The sequence below is a fragment of the Neoarius graeffei genome, chromosome 21, assembly GCF_027579695.1.
Source record: "Neoarius graeffei isolate fNeoGra1 chromosome 21, fNeoGra1.pri, whole genome shotgun sequence".
Lineage (NCBI taxonomy): Eukaryota > Metazoa > Chordata > Actinopteri > Siluriformes > Ariidae > Neoarius > Neoarius graeffei.
In genome coordinates this window covers 20687552-20710829 of record NC_083589.1, presented here as the reverse complement: position 1 = coordinate 20710829, position 23278 = coordinate 20687552, and the positions used below count along the sequence as shown (strand labels likewise).

The 23278-nt window shown below is 40.4% G+C and overlaps 1 protein-coding gene across 1 annotated transcript in view; it reads right to left on the bottom strand.

The window, feature by feature from the left end:
* Positions 1 to 22774, bottom strand: part of naga (N-acetylgalactosaminidase, alpha) — a 66952-nt gene extending 44178 nt beyond the window's left edge. Inside the window, exons 1-2 of the mRNA XM_060902810.1 lie at positions 22524 to 22774; positions 18340 to 18496 (exon numbers count right to left, since the gene is read on the bottom strand). Coding sequence (XP_060758793.1) covers positions 18340 to 18494 — 155 coding nt within the window. The 5' untranslated portion in view covers positions 18495 to 18496; positions 22524 to 22774. The remainder of the gene's footprint in view (positions 1 to 18339; positions 18497 to 22523) is intronic.
* Between the last annotated feature and the right edge of the window lie 504 nt (positions 22775 to 23278).

Here is a 23278-nt window from a genome sequence, read left to right as displayed (position 1 = left end):
AAAGATGGAAAACATGGAGGTAGTCGTCCGAACTGTTAATTCCATCTGATCCAGAGGCCTGAATCACCGTCAGTTTGACAGCCTTCTCAGAGAGAAAGACCACAACTACGGCCTGCCATACCACACCGAGGTAAGATGGTTAAGCCGAGGTGCTGTGCTGAGGAGGTTCTTTAATTTACGAGTGGAAATTGAACAGTTCATGGAAAAAAAGGGCAAACCAGTGTTAGAATTTCAGTCCACAGAATGGATACAGGACCTTGCATTTATGGTGGATGTTACAGAGCACCTGAATAACTTGAACAAAATGCTGCAAGGGCGCAACAAAGTTGTCACGCAGTATTATGACAGCATATGTGCGTTCAAGTTGAAGCTGTCATTGTGGGAGAGACAACTCGCGGGTGGTGATGCTGCGCACTTTCCTTGTCTGAAAGACGTGTGCGCGACCCAACATGCTGCAGACATGAAGCAGTTCAAAGATAAGATAACGGGACTATTGCGGGAATTTGAGCAACGCTTTCAGATTTTTGGTGAACTGGAGAAAGACTTCAAAGTTTTTTGCTCTCCATTCACCGTGAATGCCTCTGATCTGCCCATCAACATCCAACTTGAAATAATAGACTTGCAGTGTGACTCAGATTTGAAGGGCAAATTTGCCGCAGCTGGCTTGGACACATTTTATCAGTATCTCTTGCCAGGTTACCCCAACTTGACAGCCCTTGCTGCAAAAGTGTTATGCATGTTTGGAACCACATATCTTTGTGAGCAAGTTTTCTCCGTAATGAGCATCAGTAAAACAAAGCTGCATTCAAGGCTCATGCACAAGCACTTGAATGACATCCTGAAATTGGCGGTCACTCAGGATGTGACACCTGATATTGATGCATTTGTGAAAGCTAAAAGATGCCAGGTTTCAGGAGTAAAATATACAGTGGGTTGAATGCACTTAAAATGCTGCATGAGAAACACCCTGATATAGTTCTGTGAAAATGAATATCTTCTGTGGAGATTTAAAGAAAGTGAACAGTGTGTGATTTACTGTAATAATTCATAGTTCATAAGTTTGTTTTATTGAAATTGTTTATGCATTGCAAAGCTTTTATTTTTCTATCAATAAATAGTGTAGTCTACAAGGCAAGGAGGAACTCAACCCTCTTGAATAGTTTCAGTTTGTATGGTGTGGTGATTTAGCTCGGAATTAAGATGTGGAAATGACAAATGAGGTATTTGATACCTAGAAGAGTTGTTTGTTTTTGTTCAATCCCAGATAGTCTGTGACTGATGCCATGTACACACGTAGCCGGGTATTTTTAAAACCGAACATTTCCCCCCCTCCGTTTATAAAAATGTTTTATCCACACCACCTCGTCTTCGAAAAAAATCCCTTCCACACATAACCGAACATCTGCGTTTTCAATCACATTCATAAGCATTCCAAACCTGTAGATGGCATTCCTACCCCCTAATCACATCACCTGTGCTCTCGGAGCAGTAGTTGCGCTTCTAAAATTAAACATGTAAATAGCACCTGCACAATAATTAACGCTTTCAAGGCACTCCTCCGATCCATTACTCTTTAGCTAGCCGCACACTACGCCGATTTTCAGCGTACCGAGCCAACTGAAGTCGCGAGTCAGGCGTAAAGACTAGTTTTCGATGGTACCGACTCATCTCACAGCCGATTCGAAAAACTAATCGGGAGCCAGACTGATCGGCGAGAGTCGCTAGCAACAGCCAATCATATCTTTCGCATATAACACGTGACATCATTAAACACAATTTCTAGCGCGAGAAATACGTGTTGGTAGCACCTAATGCAGGTATATACTGTAATTCCATAGACTGAAGCTTTATCCATAGACACAGTGGGCTGGAAAGCCACTCTGCTCAAGTTGTGTGGCTGAATTCCAAATCGCTTTAACTCCCCTATATAAGTGCACTATTTAAGGTTGGGAATAATAGCTCATGCAGCCTAGATAGTGCGCTACATATTCCATGTTGTGTCATTTGTAATTCAGCCTGTAGCATCAAGTGTTGGATTTAACAGTAACTATATCCAATAGCCAATCACAAAGCTATTAAGTTGTCACGTGTCGCTTCAATCGCGACTGCACTCGTAAACAGTCGGGGGATATGTGCGTGCCCTGTCGGGAGTCGGCTCTGAAATGGGTCAGTTCAGTACCGCGTGGATCGCCGTGGTGTGCGGCTAGCTTAAGTCCATGCTTAATCTGGCTTCTGCAGTAAACAAAGGTCGCACGTTTGATGTCAGGGCAGATTTGTTGTCATTTTTTTGGCGCAGATTGTGACGTTCTAAAACGCAAAACTCCGGTTATCTCTGTCTACACGAAAAGGCATACACGGAGTTTTCAAAAATCTTCACTTTGCCCGGAGTTTTTTTAAATATTCGTTTTTGATGGGTTTTCATGTGGATGACAGGCCAAAACGTAGAAAAATATCTTCGATTTAGCAGATACCCGGCTACGTGTGGACGGGGTCTTAAAGTTGTATGCCTTTGTAGAAACACTGAGACAAAAGTTCCAGTCACTGAGGCATTGTGTTCTTGAAATTGCACCAATTTTGTCCTCAGAATTTTTAACTAATTTGAAGTGTTTTGTCACTGTGTTTTGTTTACTTGTGATGTGTACAGTTTGTGTACAATTTTCAGAATGTTCTTGTACTATTTTGAACCAAACTAAAAGAAAATCTGAAGTTGTCATTATTTTTAAGCTATTATGCCATGATTTTACCGGTCCGGCCCACGCGGGAATGGATTTTCCTCCATGTGGCCTCTGAGCAAAATGAGTTTGACACCCCTGTACTAGACCAAGCTGAATATACACACCTAATGCATATAAAACATGTATCAAACAATTAGATGCAATATGCATGTAGTTCTTTAAAACACACACACACACACACACACACACACACACACAATACAAAGGCTACTGATGTACAACAGCATAGCCTATCTGTTATGATATCACTAGACAAATTTAATTTGTGTTGTTGTAAAAACAATCCTCACAAATCTTTATTTTGCTTAACCAAACTCGTCTTAGCTATTTCATATGCAACTGATTGTCTTGATGTAAACTGGTAGTAGGCTACTTGTAGCATTAACCATTTGCAAATTACTTGTTTGCAAAGGCATTGCACTACCTACATGGATCCGACATACTTTCCATACATTGCATTCCACTCTGTCAAAACAGGGAAAGAAGGCCACACTATGTATTCCATTTATTCACAAACATGCATTTCGACATTCTGCCTTTGTCAATGTGTTCCACTCTGTCACCCACCGTGTCACATATATACACAAACATACACACGCCTCCCCAAACACACTCATGTTCCTGACTCACTGATTTGACATTCTCCCATGGCCTAATATTGCATTGTAATGTGCAGATCCTGTATCAGTAACTCCCCTCCCACAACATTCATAATAGATCATCATACAGATCAGTTTTGAAAAAAAAAAAAACATCTCTTTACACTGGGCTCACACTAGCCGCTCGCACGTCCACAAATTGCGAAGTTTTATTCCAATTTGCGAAAAGAAAATCATCTGTATTCGCATTTTATGCGAAAGTCATTTAAAGTTTAAGCAAAATCCATCAAACAATTGCGATTTCTCAAGATAAACAGTACCTTTCAGGGCCTGAATTTGGGTGCGGGATTGCGGGTATCGCGCATATATATATTTTTTAATTCCCGCACCTTTACCGATCCCAATGCGAGAGATTCCCGCACACATTACTGCATTGCCTGACAATGTCAATCTAATAATGGATCAGTGTGAATGCGCGACTACCTTCTGTTCTCAAGGTTACTTGAATTGAATCGTCCTTTTACTGACTGACCCCCCTCTCCCAGACACAGACAGCAGACACAGACAGTTCACACACACACAGATACAGCACGCGCACTCTTCCTCTCTCAGACTTTAGCTGTAAAACAAACCTGGACCGCTGGCTAAAACGTACAAGTGCAGTGGCAGAAGTTTCCCCTGCTAAGAGGAAAACTCCTGAATCCGATGGTGGTAATAGCAGTGTGAGTGATATCGTTGAGAATACACAGGACGAGACAGCTAACGTTAACGTCGACGTTACGAAGGGGATTAGATCAGAGCATGGCTATAAGAAAAAAAAGTATTTACAAGGAAAAGCAAAGGACACTGATGCTGACAAAAGGGATGACCACTAGGAGAAAGAGTAGGAAAGACTACATATGTACAAGAATCCTGCACTCAGCAAAGATGAATTGTTCAGTGTTGAGAACAATTTGATTTTTTTTTAATTAAAGATGGCATATGACACAGGAGACAGGGCTATATGGTATAAGAGAATCCTGAAAAGTCAACAAAGACTGTTGTCATGTTAACGTTCTATATGTGGACTGAAACAAAGTTTGTAAATTCATTCAGTGTTAAGAACAGTTTGATAGTGTTTTCTTATTTTAATTGTAGACATTAAAACAGAGGACAGGGATGATCAGATCAAACCTGAGAATAGAAAAATGATATAAAAGCTGATAAAAAAAAGATATAAAAATGTTATAAAAGGAAAAAGCAAAGGTCACTGATTAAAGAGATGGTCACTAAAAGAAGAGACAAATAACACAAACATAGTTAAGAGAATCCTGAAAAGTCAGCAGACTGGTTTAAGTTAGATTTTAAATTAGACTTGTCAATAAATTCATTGAGTGCTATTAAGAACAGACTGATTTTTTTTCTTTTTTTTATAATTAAACAAAGCAGTGACAAAGAATAGTGCATGAAGATGAGGAAGAAGCAGCTGTATAAAGCAACACTAAGGAGGTTGTAAAATTAGCTTAACTAAAAGGCACACAACCTTCTAAACTCTTCCTAGAGCCTTACTCGCACTGCTAGAAAAAGGCTATTGGTGTTTGATGGCATAATATAGTCAGTCAGCAATGTCATGCTGTAAAGGATCTCTTTCATTTTGTGGTGGTTTTCTACCCTCCACCCGAAACTGAACAGTCCATATCTTAGACGGCTGGTGGGAATGATACTTGCATTTATCCACCTGGCCTTTGTCTGACAATGCTATCCAAATTTGGAGATATCAAAATGAAGAGTCTACTAAAAAGGATACCTCAAATGGTGACAAAAGGTTACATACTGTAGAGATCTTCAATCTGAGTAGTGGCAGAAGGTAAGACCTAAACTATTTAAGCCCACAAGTAGCGTTCCCCACAAACTGTATAAATCCCCCCCCAAACTGTGTAAATCCCCCCCATTTGAGTCACTGAGGGGGGAATTCCCCCCCATTCTGAAAAATGAAATTCAGGCCCTGCCTTTCGTGTCCATCTTCGATGTTTTGATTTATAACCAACGCCCCCAAGTTTCGAAGCTTCTTACTGGTTGACCGCAAATTACGTCTTCCAATAGCATCGGACCTTACATATAAAATGATCAATTTCCGAGTTGCGCTAATAATGTCGGCAATTCTCGCTCATTAGTGAACAAGATTATAGCGAGGTTTGTTTAAAATAAATTATCCGACTTTACGTATGACAAAAACTTATCTAAAAAGTGAGAACATATTAGAATATTCTGTTAGCTTTCTCAGTTAGGGATAAAAACACGATATAACCATTCTAAAGACATATTTTCTGAATAATAACCCTGACAGAACTTTGGAAGAACTCACAGATGAACCAGGATATATCGATCAAGTGTACCTTGTTTTCAGAGCGTTTTGACGCACATGGTTCAAAGTTTTGACTGCAAGTGTTTCATTTGAGAAATTAATGGTGAATATCATTATATTTGGGTTATGAGATTAATTTATAAGAAACAACCATTGATTTTAACTCCCTGAGCTCCCTTCATCCTACCCATAAAGACACCCCCTCCCCCTAAACAAACACACACACACGGATCCCAATTACACACACACACACACACACACACACACGTCAGCATACTACAGAGGGTGACTAAGGGCTAAAAGGTGCATAGATAGCAAAGAATGCAAAGCACATCACACCAGATGTTAGATATAATTATAATTAAAAATATGGACTCCGTAAACCAGATTAAGCGGGTTAAATTAAACACACAATTTCATTACATATATACAGTTGATGAAATTATCAAAATAAGAGGATTCACCAACAAACTACAATAACTCATTTTTCAATATTATGTCAGTGCAAGAAACATTTAGAAGTATAACATATCTTGCTAAAAAATTACTTTGCTAAAAAGAAAATTGTTCTTTTAGCATTTCTTGCTAAGCAAAATTGCAAATTGCTAAAGAAAAATTTGAGTCTTTAGCACTTTTCGCTAAAACAATTTGGGTCCTAGAGTGAGCACAGTTACAGGTACTAACTTGCTGGTGTTGAAGCAAAGGTAAGTCACATACAGACAGGTAGGTTTTATTAAATTTTTTATTTATTTATTTATTTATTTATTTATTTTTTAGATATTTTTTACAGATTGCAGTTTGTATATTTTACTTTTTAAGTTGCATAATTAGACAGGAAGTGTCTAACCAAACCAAAATGCCTCGACGGAAATAAAAATCATATGCAAAAAGCAGCAATGGAAATTGCGGAAGGAGACAGAGATTTCACTGAGAGCCTCAATCAGCCAATCAGATTTGAGATTTTCACCATTCAGCAGAGGGAACCAATGTGTGGCGAATTCACTGATGTTTCTCATCCACCTCCATGAGACACAGGATATGGACAGAGAGAAGTTAGACGACATATTGAAAAAAGGCGACGAATTGTACTGCCAAACAAGACAAAACCTAGAGGCCAGGAAGATGTTTGTTTGTAAGCATTTAAATTTTGATGACATACCAAACATTGTTACATCAGGTGAAAAACACCACATCATTCTGAAAGACACCCCTATGAGTGGATATTTGCTCCAAGACGCACCTCAAGGCTTGGAAAATTATTTGAATCTTTCACAGAGACTTGGACAACTTGGAAGTGTGTTTTCACGGGCCTTGCTGATTGTTGGTGCTGTGTGCATTAGTGTTTATCAAGACAGCAATGGACTTTATGGATTTTATCCGCATTCTCGAAATGCAAATGGTTCAGCCGTGATGGTTACTTTTCAGGAGGTGATTGATCTGGCAAACCGACTTCTACTACTGTTCTGTACTTCATTGGAACTTGAAGCAGATCAACAGTATGATTTGCTACCAGTCTCCTTTCAGACATTGACAGATGAAGATCACACACTGGAGGTAAATGCATCAATAGACTGGTACCAAAATCCAGAACTGTGACACCCAAAGGCATTTTTGAGACAAAGTCGGCAAACAGTCTTATTTTGTCAATTTGGGTGTGCCGAATTCAAATCTGCAATATGCCGAGCTCTATCTGACCTCTGTTGACCTCTAGAGGTCATTGAACTTTGGGCCTGTAAACGTCTCAGCTGAACCCAGTTTCTCAGCTTTCTAAGGAATGAAATGTACTAAAATGATTAATGAAGTTAGCAAATGGCCTTGTTTGTTAAATGTTTGGGTGCTGAATTTATTTTTCATTTGTAAAACGACATATGACCTCTGATAACCTCAAGGTCATTAAACTTGGCCTATAGGCCTATGCATTTAACGGCATTTTTAAACTGACTTTACTCCCCCAAAAAGAATATGAACAGACAAAAAACAAATAGAAAGGAACAAATACAACATTAAATGCCAGTCCATGTACATGTGACTTACTTTTCACAATGAGAATGCCTAGGCGATCACCTTACATAACATTGTATTACATTTAGCGGTTATTGTTTATACAAAGCTACTGAGAAAAGGACAGATTCAGCAGCATACAAAATGTGGGGGCATACAGGGTATACAGGTTAATCAGGGTTAGTATACATGAGAGTTTTTTTCTTTGTTGTTTGTTTTTTGTAAAGGCTTTACCCCGTTTAAAACAAAACAAACAACAAAGAAAAAAAACTCTCATATATAAAACAAACTGACAAAAAAGTTGGTTTGTTCAGTTGGTCGCTGCTAAATCTTCTATGCACAGTTCTCTGGTGTCCTAAATTACACAAGCTCACCTGGCTAGTCTTCCAGGGCTTGCAGGCCTCAGGGCGACTGGTTAACACTGAACTCGTTGCACTTTACTGCACGAAGCGTGCCCCCGACAGGAGTGCAAAACTCCGGACCAGGATTACCCCTCAAAACAACAAACTAAAATAATAAACGAAAGAAACAAACAGTGCTCCGACGGAAGGGAAACCCAGCTGAAGCACCCTTTCTAACCAGAGACTGATGCTAGCTGCACAACCAACAGAAGCTCACCTGAATGCACGCGAGGCTATGGTCCCGTTTCATCACCTGTTTACAGGCTCCCAGACAAGGCCCCAATTATGTTACGACATGGGCTCGTTCACACACCACAACATAAGAAGGGGGACGCAACACAAGGGTTTAAAGTTCAAACAAAAATATGTTTATTAACCAATACAAAATATAACAACTCAAAAGTGTCTAGGGTATGAATGTAGTGATGGTCTTGCCTGAGTGGATGTGTGTTTGTGTCAGTATATGGTAAATGTTGAGGCAAAGAAAAAGAAAGGGGGGAGAAAAAGAGCAAAAAGCAAAGAAAACAGGAGGACAACAAAGATTGCCCACACAAAGAATAAAAGTGCCTATCAGAGAGGGAGAGAGACCCCACCTTATAGGCCGTACCACCTACACAGGTGTACTTAATGATCTAGCCCAGGGGTGTCAAACATACGGCCTGCGGGCCAGATTCGGCCTGCTAGATGGTTTAATCCGGCCCCAGACTTGTAGAGAAAAAATTTCTAAGGATGTCAAAAAAAAAAAAAAAGGAAATCTCTAGCCCACTCCCGTGACGACTTATGAATTTTTAAAGAAATAACCGAAATGCTCAATTCAGCCGCTAGGGGCAGCCAAAAAAGCAGCACTGACATAAGAGATCAGGAAATAAACAGCACATTTTAGCAACGTGCCCAGATATGCTGTCTGATTCCATGAATGGCAGTCTTGCCTCACCACTATTAAGTTGCTATCAAAATTATCAAGAGTGATACCCCCATTACCAAAATGTCTTTGTCAAAAAGAAGTTGACATAGAGTGCAGAGTTTTCCAGGAAAAATGGACTGAGTTATTTATTCACAGAGGTGAATACAAAACCAGTGTGCTTGGCATGTAATCAACAGGTTGCAGTGCTCAAAGAATATAATATTCAGAGCCTCTATGAGACTCATCATAAAGAAAAATTTCACAATTTGCATGGACAATTAAGAAAAGAGAAGATAAACGAATTGTTAGCTGGTCTGAAGAAACAGCAGTCTGCATTTACTCGCAGCCATGAGGTCAGTGATGGAGCAGTGAAAGCTAGCTACCTTAATGCAAACAAGTTGGTGCAAGCATCCAAGCCATTTTCTGATGGTGAACTTGTGAAAAAATGCATGCTGAAGGCTGCAGAAGTTGTGTGCCCTGAAAAGCAATCTGCCTTTGCCAACATTAGTGTGGGGAGTTGGTTCAGGTTGTCAGATGTAAAAATGTATTCACTCAACTGTATAAAAATAAACCAGTTGTTTGAGAGTGAAATGCATTTTATTTCAAATCCATTGGCCTCTCTGTGAATAAATGTGTAATAATCTAGATCCCTTATGATCAGTGATTATGTAGGCTACAAATGTAGGCTGAAGCATAAAGCATAGCCTACTGAAAAAACAATGCTAAAGATTTGGAGTTGACAAAGGTTATTTTGCAATTATTTTACTGGTCCGGCCCACTTGAGATCAGATGGGCTGTATGTGGCCCCTGAACCAAAATGAGTTTGACACCCCTGATCTAGCCTAATCAGTCAGGCCCAGACCTACCCATGCACTGGCAGACTGGTGCCTGAAGGGGGCCCAAGGGGTTGTCACAATTGTGAAGGACTCGACCCATCAAAATGCCTCAGACCTTGAACAAATGAAACAGGTCATACAGGCATACTCCAAAAACCGAGAGGTCAGTGTGCAAGAGGCAGTCACTCGAGCTTGCAGCTTGAAACTCAAGTCGTGCTCATGCAATGTTATTTTCATACCAACGGATGACAATGCATTGAAAATGAGCCTACCAATGAATCGTCTGGAAACAAGAGATCCTGACTGACAACGTATGGATGACTGGATTGCCAGAAAAGTACAAAGCTAGACCTTCAACTGCTGAGTTTAAAGGGATGTGTATGGCAGACTTTGCATCCAACTACAGAGTCGTTTATGGAACACAGAAACAAGGCAAGAATGTCATACCGCTACAAAATGACATGGGATTCATTCAAAAGAGGACAAAAGGCAAAGCGACAGTGATCAGGTATGCACGCTTCTCAGAGCAGAAGGATCCTGAAAAGTATTACAGAACTCTACTGAAGGTTTTTGTCCCCTTCAAATCAGAAATTCAATTCAAGATCCCACCATTTAACTCTTACCAGGGTTTTTACAGCAATGCATGTATCAAGCTCCCTGGGTCAGAGTCAATGACACCTGTGTTCGAGATTGTGAAAGACAACAGGAAACGATTTGAAAAGGAATGTGATGCTGTGGAACGTGCCATCGAAGATTTTGCAGAGATGGGGCCCATTGAGGATGTATGGGCCAATTTTGCTCCAAACTCTGAGCTCATTAGAATTGAGGCTCTTTCAGAGCGCCGCCCAGGAGAGAGAATAGAGGATGAAGAGCAAGATGATGTCCCAGAATTCATCAGAAATTCAGATGGAGGAACAGCAGTGCCCCTTGTGGAATGCCCAGTGCTAAGCTCCAGAGAGCAGCGGCAGATGTATCAAAGCCTCAATCAGACACAAGCAGCAGTGTTTTACAAAATAAGAGAGACTGGGCTTTGAGACTTGTCAATGGACAAAACCCTGACCAGTTCTTTTATTTTGTTACTGGAGGAGCTGGCACTAGCAAATCTCACTTAATCAAATGCATCTACAATGAAATCACAGAGATCTTGAGAAGACTACGTGCTTTGCATGAAGATGACATATCAAGACCAACAGTACTGCTGACCTCTTTTACAGGAACTGCTGCATACATCATCTCAGGAAACACATTACAGTACATTCAATATTAAAACTGCCAAGGGTTCTGAACCCACCATACCAAGGATTGGGAAATTGTTTGGATGAAATAAGAATAGTTCTGTCACATCTGCAAGTCATTGTCATTGATGAAGTCTCTATGATTTCAAAAGAACTGTTCACATATATGGACCTAAGACTTCAGCAGATAAAAGGCGACAAAAAACCTTTCGGAGGGCTCTCCATCCTCTGTGTAGGGGACTTTTTTCAGCTGTCCCCAATCAGATCAAAACCACTGTGTGTTTTTGAAGAAAATACTGTGGACATTTGGAAAGACAACTTCCAGATAATCACTTTGACAGAAATCATGAGACAAAGAGAAGACACTGCATTTGCAGAGATGCTCAACAGACTTTGTGTGAAAAAGAAAAAGGAACCATTACTGGACTGTGACAGAACACTGCTGGCTTCACGCACTTTTGCCAAAAAGGAAGATTGCCCTTTTGATGTTTTACACATCTTTCCGTCAAACAAGGAAGTTGATGCACACAACAAGGAGGCCTTGTCTCTCCTGAGTCCCAGTATCCTCCATGTTGACGCAGAAGACTATGTAAAAGATCAACGAACGGGACGAATGATTAAGGAGACAACTCCTTGCCAAGGAGGAAAAGGACATCTACCTGACACACTGCTCCTGTCAGAAGGGGCACGCATCGTAATAAGAAACGTGGACACGTCAGATGGCTTGGTTAACAGGAACTTTGGAAAAATTTCAAAAAGATAGTCACTAAAGTGGACAGAAATGGCAAGTCGTACATAGATTTAATTGGACTAGAATTAGATAGCCCAACAGCTGGACTCAAGCGACGCAATCAAGCCCCTGACAACAATGACAATACTGTTTGCATTGTGGAAGAGCATGCTACTAAAAAAATATTTGGTGAGGAGGCAGTTCCCATTGAAATTAGCATACGCATCGACAACCCACAAGGTCCAAGGTGCAACATCATCAGCGGTGGTTTCTCTGAAGCGTGTTTTTGAAGCAGGCATGGCTTATGTCGCTCTCAGCAGAACCACGTCCTTGCAGGGCCTGCACATCATCAACTTTGATGAAAAGATGATCTACTGTAATGAAGTTTTGGATTCACTGAAAATCATGCCAAAAGCAGACATCGACAATGTTATGCCACTTCTTCAACATGCCAAAACTTCAGCCAGTGGAAGCCTTACTGTCATCCATCACAATGTAGAAGGCTTAGTCTGCCATATTGATGACATTAAGAAACACCACGAGATGTCTCTAGGAGGCATTTTGTGCTTCACTGAAACTCACTTGTTTGGATCAACTGTCCCTGAGGGAGTTCAACTTGATGGCTATAACATGTTCAGGAGGAACAGGCAAGTGTCCTACAGCACCTTTCCACAATTGGCAAGCCAAAAGGGTGGTGGTGTTGCAATATATGCAAAGAACCACATACATGCCCAGGCTTTGCAATATATGATGGGTGTCATCGATTTGGAATTCCTTGCTTTGAAAATCAGAGATCCAGTTCAAGCTGTAATAGCTGCTATGTACAGGCCACCAAATTACAACAAGATGGACTTCCTAAAAAACCTGAAGAATCTTTTGGAAGCTGTTGAGACTATGGACGTGGACCATGTGATTATCTGTGGAGATTTCAAGGAGGATCTCATGACATCAAACACAAAGCCTATTAATGAATATTTTGTGCTCCGAGGATATACACAACTAATACAGGGCAGGCTTTCGTCTAAACGGGGGAACAGGGGCGCTGCGCCCTCTTACTCTCGGCGTGCGCCCCCTTACCGACTCCGTGAAAACATCCCAGCAACACTACGTGACAATGTGTCTGATCATCAAATGCGTTATAATTGCTCCAAAAATATTCCAAATCATAGTAGATACACTGCCAGACGGTGCAAAAACAATCCGAATTGGCGTTTTCCAGACTGAGGCGCCATGTTGTTTAGTTGTTTACTTGTCACGGCTGCTCTCGCGAGATTTGACATGGGTTACATACAAGATCAGCTGACTTGTAGAGTGAGATTTCTCGAGACTGAATGACCTTTCACCCACCGGCGCGGGAGCTTTTGACAGAAGTAGTTCGCGAGTTGTTTTTGTTGACACTTGGGCATTTAAAGATGTCATCCCGCGCCACGAAGCGGAAGAAAGCCAAAGACTGTCCGGGGCAGAAGAAGATTACTTCTTTCTTTTTCAATGTTGACAGACAATTTGTTACAATTTCCCTCTCCGATAGCCTCAGAATGTCCCATTGGAGCATTTTTCAAAGGCTTTGCACGGCGGGGGGGACAACCGGCACCATCTCCCCCCCCCCCGCTTCGCTCCCTCGCCATGGTGAGCGCCCTCATACTAAATTTTTCTAGAAAAAACCCTGCAGGGAACAACAACTGAGAAGAATACAGAACTCGAGCTAATCTTCACCTCTCACCCACAAAAGTGCATATCATCAGGAGTACTCCATTCATATTACAGTTACCACAGACCAATGTATACTGTTTTTCAGAACTGATTTCAATGTGGATCTATGTCACTGTTCGCCTAGTCTCACCTCAAGGGGCGGTGTCTGGGTAGGGAAGCTAAACACGTAGCAACCCAGGCCCATCACTGTCAGGCTATGTATAGGCGAGCAGGTCTCACAGATCTGCTACTCGTCCTATGTTGGTGAGTTGACCCGCAACGGCGCCACCAACAAAGACTTCAACATCAATTTTAATCTATTGTTTGAACTAGATGCCTCACTGTTCACATATGTCTGCCTAGGCTCACCTCAAGGAGTGGTGTCTGGGTAGGGGAGCTAAACACGTAGCAACCCAGGCCCATCACTGTCGGAGTGGGTACAGCAGTCATCTTATGTTGCTGAGTTGACCTACAACGGCGCCAGCAATGAAGACTTCAACAGCAAGCTGCCTCAATAAAAAACTTAAGTCTCTTACAACAGCCACACGTCCTTATTACTGAATTGATAAACATAGTGCCAACACCAACAATAGCAAGCTGCCTCAAAGAAAACATCAGTCTCTTACAACAGCCACTCGTCCTATGTTGCTGAGTTGACCCACACGTAGCAACCCAAGCCCCTCACTGTCGGGGTGGGTACAACACTCATGGCTGCCTAGGCTCACCTTCAAGGGTGGTGTCTGGGTAGGGGAGCTAAACACGTAGCAACCCAGGGCCGTCACTGTCGGAGTGGGTACGGCAGTCATCTTATGTTGCTGAGTTGACCCACAACAGTGCCAGCAACAAAGACTTCAACAGCAAGCTGTCTCAATAAAAACTTAAGTCTCTTACAACAGCCACTCATCCTTATTACTGAATTGATAAACACAGTGCCAACACCCAGGGGCTTCAAAGTTTGGGAGAATAGCAGGGTACAAATAATTTACAGCAGGGTGCAAAATGGTAAAATGTCTGCCAGCGGCAGACATAATGCACGCAAAGCGTGGATGGGGGGTGGATGGATGGATGGATGGATGGATATAGAGAGAGATATGCAAGTACGAATTTTTCATGGGGCGGGATGGTTTGGAACAGGCCATCTAAAATTGGGATAACATTTACCCGGGACGGGTATTTGAGGCGGGTTGTCTAGCTTAAGCTTGATTAGCGTTCTTACGCACGCCAGTGTTTCCCACAGAAATTTTGGAGACTATGGGGGAGGCACGGGGGTTGTTTAAAATTGAGTGATATGTTAAATATTAAGTTATTACTGAAAAACTATTGATTAAAAAAACAGACACTGAGAAATGGTCCTATAAACAACTTTACCAATATAAAAGATTACCAGGACTACAAAAATGCAGAAAAATAGGCTTTACTTATCCAAATGCTCCTGTTGGTTCAAAAGTTAAAGTGCATAGAACCTCACAGCACAACATGAAGTTACCTTAAAATATAATATAAATGCCTCAGCTTTCATGTAAGAAAAAAAAAAACTATTAATACTAGTGCTGTGTGCAGGCAGTCTCTCCTGAAGACTAAATTAAACTAATAAAATAAATGGCTCAGGCTTCATAGAAGAAAAAAACAATTTGAACAGAATCTCACAGTATGATGCTGAAGCTGCCTAAACAATGGAAAATAAAATACCATTTTGGCAAAAACGTTGGCATCCATTAATTTCTTGTATTAAGTAAAAAAATATGTTGCCAGATACTGCTGACGTTTTACAGCCCAAAATATGTTCAAAACCCGCCAAAATGCACTTAAAACCGCCCAAATTGGGCAGGAAAACGCGCAATCTGGCAACACAGGCGGCAGTAATGGCTGCACTCGTGTCGAGGATGTAAACACAGTTGACGCGGCAACGGACATACATGACATAGTGGATGTAATTTACGTTCACAACTTTTTTTGCTGTCAGAAATATTTAATATTAAATTTTGTGACTCGACTGACAATAGCCGGCGGCATAACAAGCCATAGCCGGCGATTTGCCGCCGGTGACCGGCTACTTTTGAGACCGCTGAACACCAACAATAGCAAGCTGCCTCAAAGAAAACATCAGCCTCTTACAACAGCCACACGTCTTTATTACTGAATTGATAAACACAGTGCCAACACCAACAATAGCAAGCTGCCTCAAAGAAAACATCAGCCTCTTACAACAGCCACACGTCCTTATTACTGAATTGATAAACACAGTGCCAACACCAACAATAGCAAGCTGCCTCAAAGAAAACATCAGTCTCTTACAACAGCCACTCGTCCTATGTTACTGAGTTGACCCACAATGGCGCCGGCAACACAGACTTCAACAGCAAGCTGCCTCAATGGAAACATCAGTCTCTTACAACAGCCAGTCATCCTATGTTGCTAATGAAATGCCACAATTTTTGCGCGACACTGATCATGGAACGCCTTGTATGTATGTACTTGTGTAAGCATATGTAGCACTAAGTCAAGTATAGCGCATACAGTGCCTTGCAAAAGTATTCATACCCCTTGAACTTTTTCACATTTTTCCACCTTACAACCACGAAATTAAAAGTTTTTTATTGAGATTTTATGTGATAGACCAACACAGAGTAGCACATAATTGTGAAGTGAAATGAAAATGATAAATGGTCTTCAAAATTTTAAACAAATAAAAATCTGAAAAATGTGGTGTGCATTAGTATTCAGCCCCCTGTACTCTGATACCTCTAAATACAATCCAGTGCAATCAATTGCCTTCAGAAGTCATCTAATTAGTTAATAAAGTCCTACTGTGTTTAATTTACTCTCAGCATACGGTAATTACACTTGTTCTGTGAAGGCCTCAGTGGTTTGTTAGAGAACACTGAAGAACAAACAGCATCATGAAGACCAAAGAACTCACCAGACAGGTCAGGGATAAAGTTCTGGAGAAATTTAAAGCAGATATCCCATAACTGAGGCCAACTATGCCATCAAAAACATAAGCATGACATCATAATCAAGTAATGGTACTGACAATCCTTTGAAAGGATTATTCAGGCAGCACCCTACAGCAATGGTGGAACTTCATGATGGGGCCCCTGTGCAAGCGTTACAGTTACACATTGTCCCTACTCACATTGCCTTTCCAGATAAAGTGTTTGCATGTGCATGCTTCCACACCCTTAATATTTCATAAACATCTAGCCCTGTTTTTGCCATTACCACACCATGTATACCGACTTAACATGACCCAACACCATCATAAAAAAAGCAAAAAAAAAAAAACAAGTAGCAATTCATTCACACAGACACATAATAGCAATTACACCTTTTGGCGCTGAAACATTGATTTTACAGTAGCTGACATTTAAATGCAGCTACCATCAATTAACCATGGCTAAGAATACAATGATGCTAAGCTATCTAGTTATCCAATTTAATAAGAATACAAAATGATAGCTGCAATAACAACCAGACCTGTACAAGAAATGAGTCTTTGCAAAGAAAATGCTTGCATTAAAATATACTACATACAGTGAACGAACTTGTCAGCAAACCTATGTCGACCAATTTATGACATTTACCAAGTTCTACAAATTATTAAATTGTGTCCTGTCTCAACTGTAAGTTGCTTTGGATAAAAGCACCAGCCAAATGAGAGATGTAAATTTAAATTTGAAAATTACTGAATGTTGCAAAATTAGTGCAACAGCTCAAGAATGAGTGGTTCAATGTTTTTAGCATTTATTTGGAATTATCACTGTAAACAGTAGATGAACTGATTATATTTTTTAATTGATCCAAACAAGATCAAGGTCACAGCAAGGTCAAATATTTGACTTAGGTTTCATTCAATAGCTTCGTTCCCATTTGAAGTATATTTTAAGGGTTTTATTACAAGGACAAGAGTTGTGGCGACGGCATCTCCATCGATACTGTTGCCACTGGGTTGTACATGCTAGTTTTTAAGGAAAATTTTATTTATATTTATTTATATTATATTTTATATATGAGACACACACAACCCTCATACATATAATTATTAAAGGGCATATCACAGGTAAATTCAGGAGCAAGATCAATGTAATTCTCCTATTTTATATTAAACTTTGGTCAAATATCTGTAACATTCTGCTTTCTCTGCAATTTTTTTACCTTGCGCAATACCAGAAAAATTCTTTTGAAATCAAGCCATTTGAGGCGAACTGGTCCGCCTCTGAAAAAACTTGCATTTGAATTTCCCGGGAAACACTGATTTTTGTGACGTCACGTGCGGGACGCCTCCCTCTGAATCCTATGTCAGCGCAGGCTTGTTTATGAGAAAACGACATGGTGGTTTTCTGCAAGTTTCTTCAACTTTATCACGTAATTATTAAAATGGTTAACAGATGTATCGTAGGAGGGTGCAGCAACACCAATCATGATGGGATTAGTACTCATCGTTTTCCAAAAGACCGGACAAGGAGAGAGAAATGGGAGCGCTTGGTCTACACAGGCTGTGCACTTAAACCGTGCAGAGCTCGCGCAGCCTGCTGGCACTTCTGCAGGTAACGTCACAATTCTGGCTCCAGACTCCCTTGGGATTTTTCCAGACGCATTTTGTTTTTTTGTTTTTTTCTGCTGTAGACAGATGGCCTTGTGCAAAATTACCCTTCTGGATGAGTGTGTAAAGAGACATACTTTCATATTTAAAAAAAATTAAATTGGTCCAGAATATGCCATTTAATTGCTATAAATTGTTTTATTATGTGGCATAAATGCTGTATTTTTCATCCAAGCAATATCTCTGTATATATAATTTATAGACTGTTTTTTCTCTCTGTGGATATTGTTTAGAGTAGCTGGCATTTTGAACCTATCCTTACCTAATGCAGTTTTGAGGATCATTTTCACAGTCAATGTCACAGCGGAATCGTTCCCATGCCAGCCAGCCCATGGGTGGGGTCCTCATCAACCCATTGTCCAGAGCCTGGGTGACTGTGGAGAATGCCAGCAATAAACTAACCACTGTGTGCTGCATACCTGAAAGAAAACACCAAATAAAAATCAGATGGCAGAAAGGAAATTAATGGGTAGCAAAAGGGCTTTACTTACACAAAATAAACATACACTGGTCAACACCTAGACGTGGTTTAAATCACAACTCACTAATAATAAACATAATTTCTGTCACAGTCATTCAACAACTTCATGCATCTCAGTTCAGAATATTTCTTAGATACAATGCTCATGTCTTATATAAATTCATTATATGGTCAAAGGTTTGTAGATGCCTGACCATCACATCCATATGCGGTTCTTCACCAAACTCTTGCCACAAAGTTGGAAGCACAAAATTGTATTGAATGTCTTTGTATGCTATAGCATTACAATTTCCCTTCACTGGAACTAAGAGGCCCAAACCTGTTGCAACATGACAATGCCCCTGTGCACAAAATGAGCTCCATGAAGATATGGTTTGCCAAGGTTAGATTGGAAGAACCCGAATGTCCTGTACAGAGCCCACACCTCAACCCAACTGAACACTTTTGGGATCAACTGGAACACCCACTACACCCCAGACCTCCTCATCCAACATCAGTACCTGATCTCACTAATGCTCTTGTGGGTGAATGATCACAAATCACCATAGCCACACCTCAAAATCTAGTGGCAAGCCTTCCCAGAAGAATGGAGGTTATTATAACAGCAAAGAAGGGACTGCACCTGGAATGGGATGTTCAACAAGCACATGCCTTGACAGTGTGGTTGACAGATATATATATATATATATATTTTTTTTTTTTTTTTTGATCATATAATTGTATTTATCAATCTTCAGTGCAGGGGCATGATAATTATTTTAGCTAGCAGTACTTTTTAACTGTTAATCCTTAACTAATTTATAGGACAGTCCCAGTGTTGCTGGATCCTTAACTCATTCCCTACGGCAAGCCGCTGACAGCGGCTCGGCGAATTTTCCCATTCCCTACGGAAAGCCAGTACTATCGGCTTTGGTGACGTCATACGGAATTCCCTTGGAAACCCCCATAATAAAGCAGTACACGTGAATTTGACCAATCAGAGCTGTAGAGGACTGCACATAGACCTCATTTGGATATTATAATTAGCAGGAAACCCGCGTAGGGAAGGTTTATTATAGCAGGGATAGACTGCTATAATATTATTATAGTATTATAATATAATATTATGACTGATGCTTGTGAAACCTACCTACTTCAGAATTATACAAAAATAATTCCATATTTAGAAAGGATAGATTTCAAGGACTCGGTAAATGTATACTTTTCTACCTCTAAAATAATTTGTTATGGAGATAGAGACATTTAACTGAATCTATTAAATTCGTGATTTTCACAAAAAGTATTCCATCAAAACGTGACTGAAAAAAATTGAAGTATTTCGTAAGGAATGAGTTAACAAAAAATAAAACATGGTATGGGATGGCTCATATGACCTTGTGCAGTATTTGATATGATGACAATTATAAGACTCTTTTGTAAACATGCAAATTTGCTGAAATAAACTAGTTGGTTATTGCTGTGTCAGCAATAGTGGGGAATAATATCTTAGTCCTACTGTGACAAAGGAAGCTGTATCGCATGATTAGACACCTTGTGACTCCTCACCTGATGACTCCAGACATGCCAAAAACATACTGTATCTACATAACTGAAATGTACACGAAGGCAGGGCCTTCCCAAGCAAATAGCTATTTAAACAAATGAGAGGAGCTTTGGGAAGACTAAGACATTTTTTTCACAGCAGTGAGAAATGAGATTTTACTTGGTTTATTATTCCATTGGATTGATTAGGCTTACCACTATCCATTCTAAAGATGTTATCTTCTTGCAGGATTATCATGTGATTTATATGGGTTAGGTCTTGCAAAGTGTTAAGAGTGGGACACTTTTTTCAGTTTCAGGCACATTTTACAGATATACAATTCTGAGCAAAAGTCTTAGGTACTGAAAAAAAAAGCTGTTGAGCAAAGTTGCCTTAAAAAATAATGAAATGTTCTGCATTAAAAAAAAATACTATAAAGAGCAGTAAACAGTAAGAAATGAAATGGTCAATATTTGCTGTGATGGTCATTTGCTTTAAAAAAGTAGAGGGCACTCTGTAGAATGCATACCTCCAGCAAGCTACATAGTAGATGTTTGCTGTGTTTACAAACATATCCAGATTTGCATCAAAATCTAATCAATTGTTCCTTAGCCCATGGCTCCCCTTTCCTCAAAATTTAATAAAAATTAATTCACTATTTTGGCGGCACGGTGGTGTAGTGGTTAGCGCTGTCGCCTCACAGCAAGAAGGTCCTGGGTTCGAGCCCCGGGGCCGGCGAGGGCCTTTCTGTGTGGAGTTTGCATGTTCTCCCCGTGTCCGCGTGGGTTTCCTCCGGGTGCTCCGGTTTCCCCCACAGTCCAAAGACATGCAGGTTAGGTTAACTGGTGACTCTAAATTGACCGTAGGTGTGAGTGTGAATGGTTGTCTGTGTCTATGTGTCAGCCCTGTGATGACCTGGCGACTTGTCCAGGGTGTACCCCGCCTTTCGCCCGTAGTCAGCTGGGATAGGCTCCAGCTTGCCTGCGACCCTGTAGAAGGATAAAGCGGCTAGAGATAATGTGATGTGATGTGTGTAATTCACTATTTTTTGAGTCGCATTGGGAAAAGACAAACAAACGGAGGCGAAAACATAACCTCCTCCAACAAAGCTGGTGGACGTAAAAATAGTACATTACATTACAGGCATTTTGCAGATGCTCTTATCCAGAGCGACGTACAACATACCCAGAGCAGCCTGGGGAGCAGTTGGTGGTTAGGTGACTTGCTCAAGGGCATGTCAGCCATTCCTGCTGGTCCAAGAAATCAAACTGGTGACCGTCTGGTCCCAAAGCTGCTTCTTTACCCACTGGGTCATGGCTTCCCTCCATAGTAGTCTCAGGTACAATCTCAGTCATGTGTGCAGTTTTGTAAAGAAATGAGCTGTAGGTTTTATTGAACAGCTGACAGAACCTGTCACAGTTCTTCTGGAGACTTTGACTGTCATACTTCCTTCTTATTTTTGCAGCAAAACCCAATAGCCTTCACTGATTGATTGTTTTTGGTTTTTTGTCTGAAAAGTGCTCTCTTATGTAATACACTGATTTCTTTATTGACATAAAAACATTATTCTTTAACATTTAATTTTGTGTTAGAAAACTAATGTTTGGAAATCTGATTTTTTAACTGACTTGATAATGTAGAAGTTATCGAATAAAAATCTCCAATTAAGTTTGTTCAGGGGGGGGGGGGGGGGGGGGGTCCAAGACTTTTGCACAGTACTGCATGCACGAACAGTGCTCAAGATGTTTACAGATGATGAGTAACACTAAAAGTTTCTCTTCTATGTTTTGCTTGCAGCGATGACTGTCAAAACAGTTTAAACTCAAAATGTAACATCCCCTCTCAGTTACAGGTTGTAATTACAATATCTCAGGATTGCAATCAATTAATTGACTGATTTTTACATTTGTTTATGTTGCACTCATTGTAGTAAGGCTGCACAATAAATCAATCATTGCAATATTGAACTTTTATATCACATAATAAAGGCTATAAATGTAATGCATCCCTCTAACAAACCACTGAAAATGTTACTGAGCCTCCAAAACACCTTCAGCTACCTTCATTTACACACGTTCGGCAGGTGAAGGCATCACAGTCGAATTAACTAATGTTTACTGATGAAATACAGTATCTAGCCATGTAATGTTGGAAAATCTATGTTTTAATATATTGCTAAGCATACTGCATCTATTATATGTAGCAAGAACAGAATAAAATTTAGTGTTTTCTGGGGCTGTTGAATTATTTTCACACCTGAATGAGGAGATGAAGTACCATGGAGTAGAAACGGAAGTGACCTTTGTTCAGCTAAAGACTGATTTTATGTGGACTATGTACAGAATTAGTCTTGCTATTATTCGGTAAAAATGAGCTAGAAATTAGAAATCACTCAGTAATTTCATTCAAACCCGGTACATTTTCCTGTGGAGTCGCTACTCACCGAATCCGACGGAGAAATTCACAGAAATCCCCCTTTTTCCGGAAGCGAGGTTTCTGCAGCCCACACAGATTAATAGCTAAAGTTTTAAGTCTGGCGATACAGAAGCTTATCGCTTGCCTTATTCTCTAATTGTAACCTGCTGAAGTAGATATTCTGGCGCTAAAAAGCAGTTGCAGCAGAACAGTCATATGAGTGGTTTTGTTTGTCATGCGCTCCTACTGTCAGCTGACTTCAAGGGCTGTGTTTCAATTGCCCTCCCTACAGCGCCAAGTCCTATTGCTCAACACATCAGACGACATCTATTGGTCAAAGGTGTGTATTGCATAGTGAAAAATCAAAAGCAAAACCTTCTTGTTGCTGGGCAGAAGCGTGGAAGTTCCAGAAGGCGAATTTAGCTAGTAACCCTGATCTGCTTGGAGATCCTGACCTGTAATCTCTAAATGGGATGCCAGTCCATCAAAAGGCACCATGTAGACCAGAGAGAATATGCACAGGCTCTCCACACAGACACCGACTTCAAACCCATGAGCAACAATGGATTAAGAACTCAGAGCCATGGGCCAATGTATTGAACCGTGGAGCCCTCCACCAAACACCTCCTCCACAATGTCTTGAATCTATTAATATTGTATTTGTCAACGTATTTTGTATTTTTATGAAAATGTAGCCTATGTCGCTTACGTAATTTAGTAAATTGCAGCTAATGTAGTAATGTAATGTAAAAAGTAACGTAAAAAATGTAAACAGTAACGTAA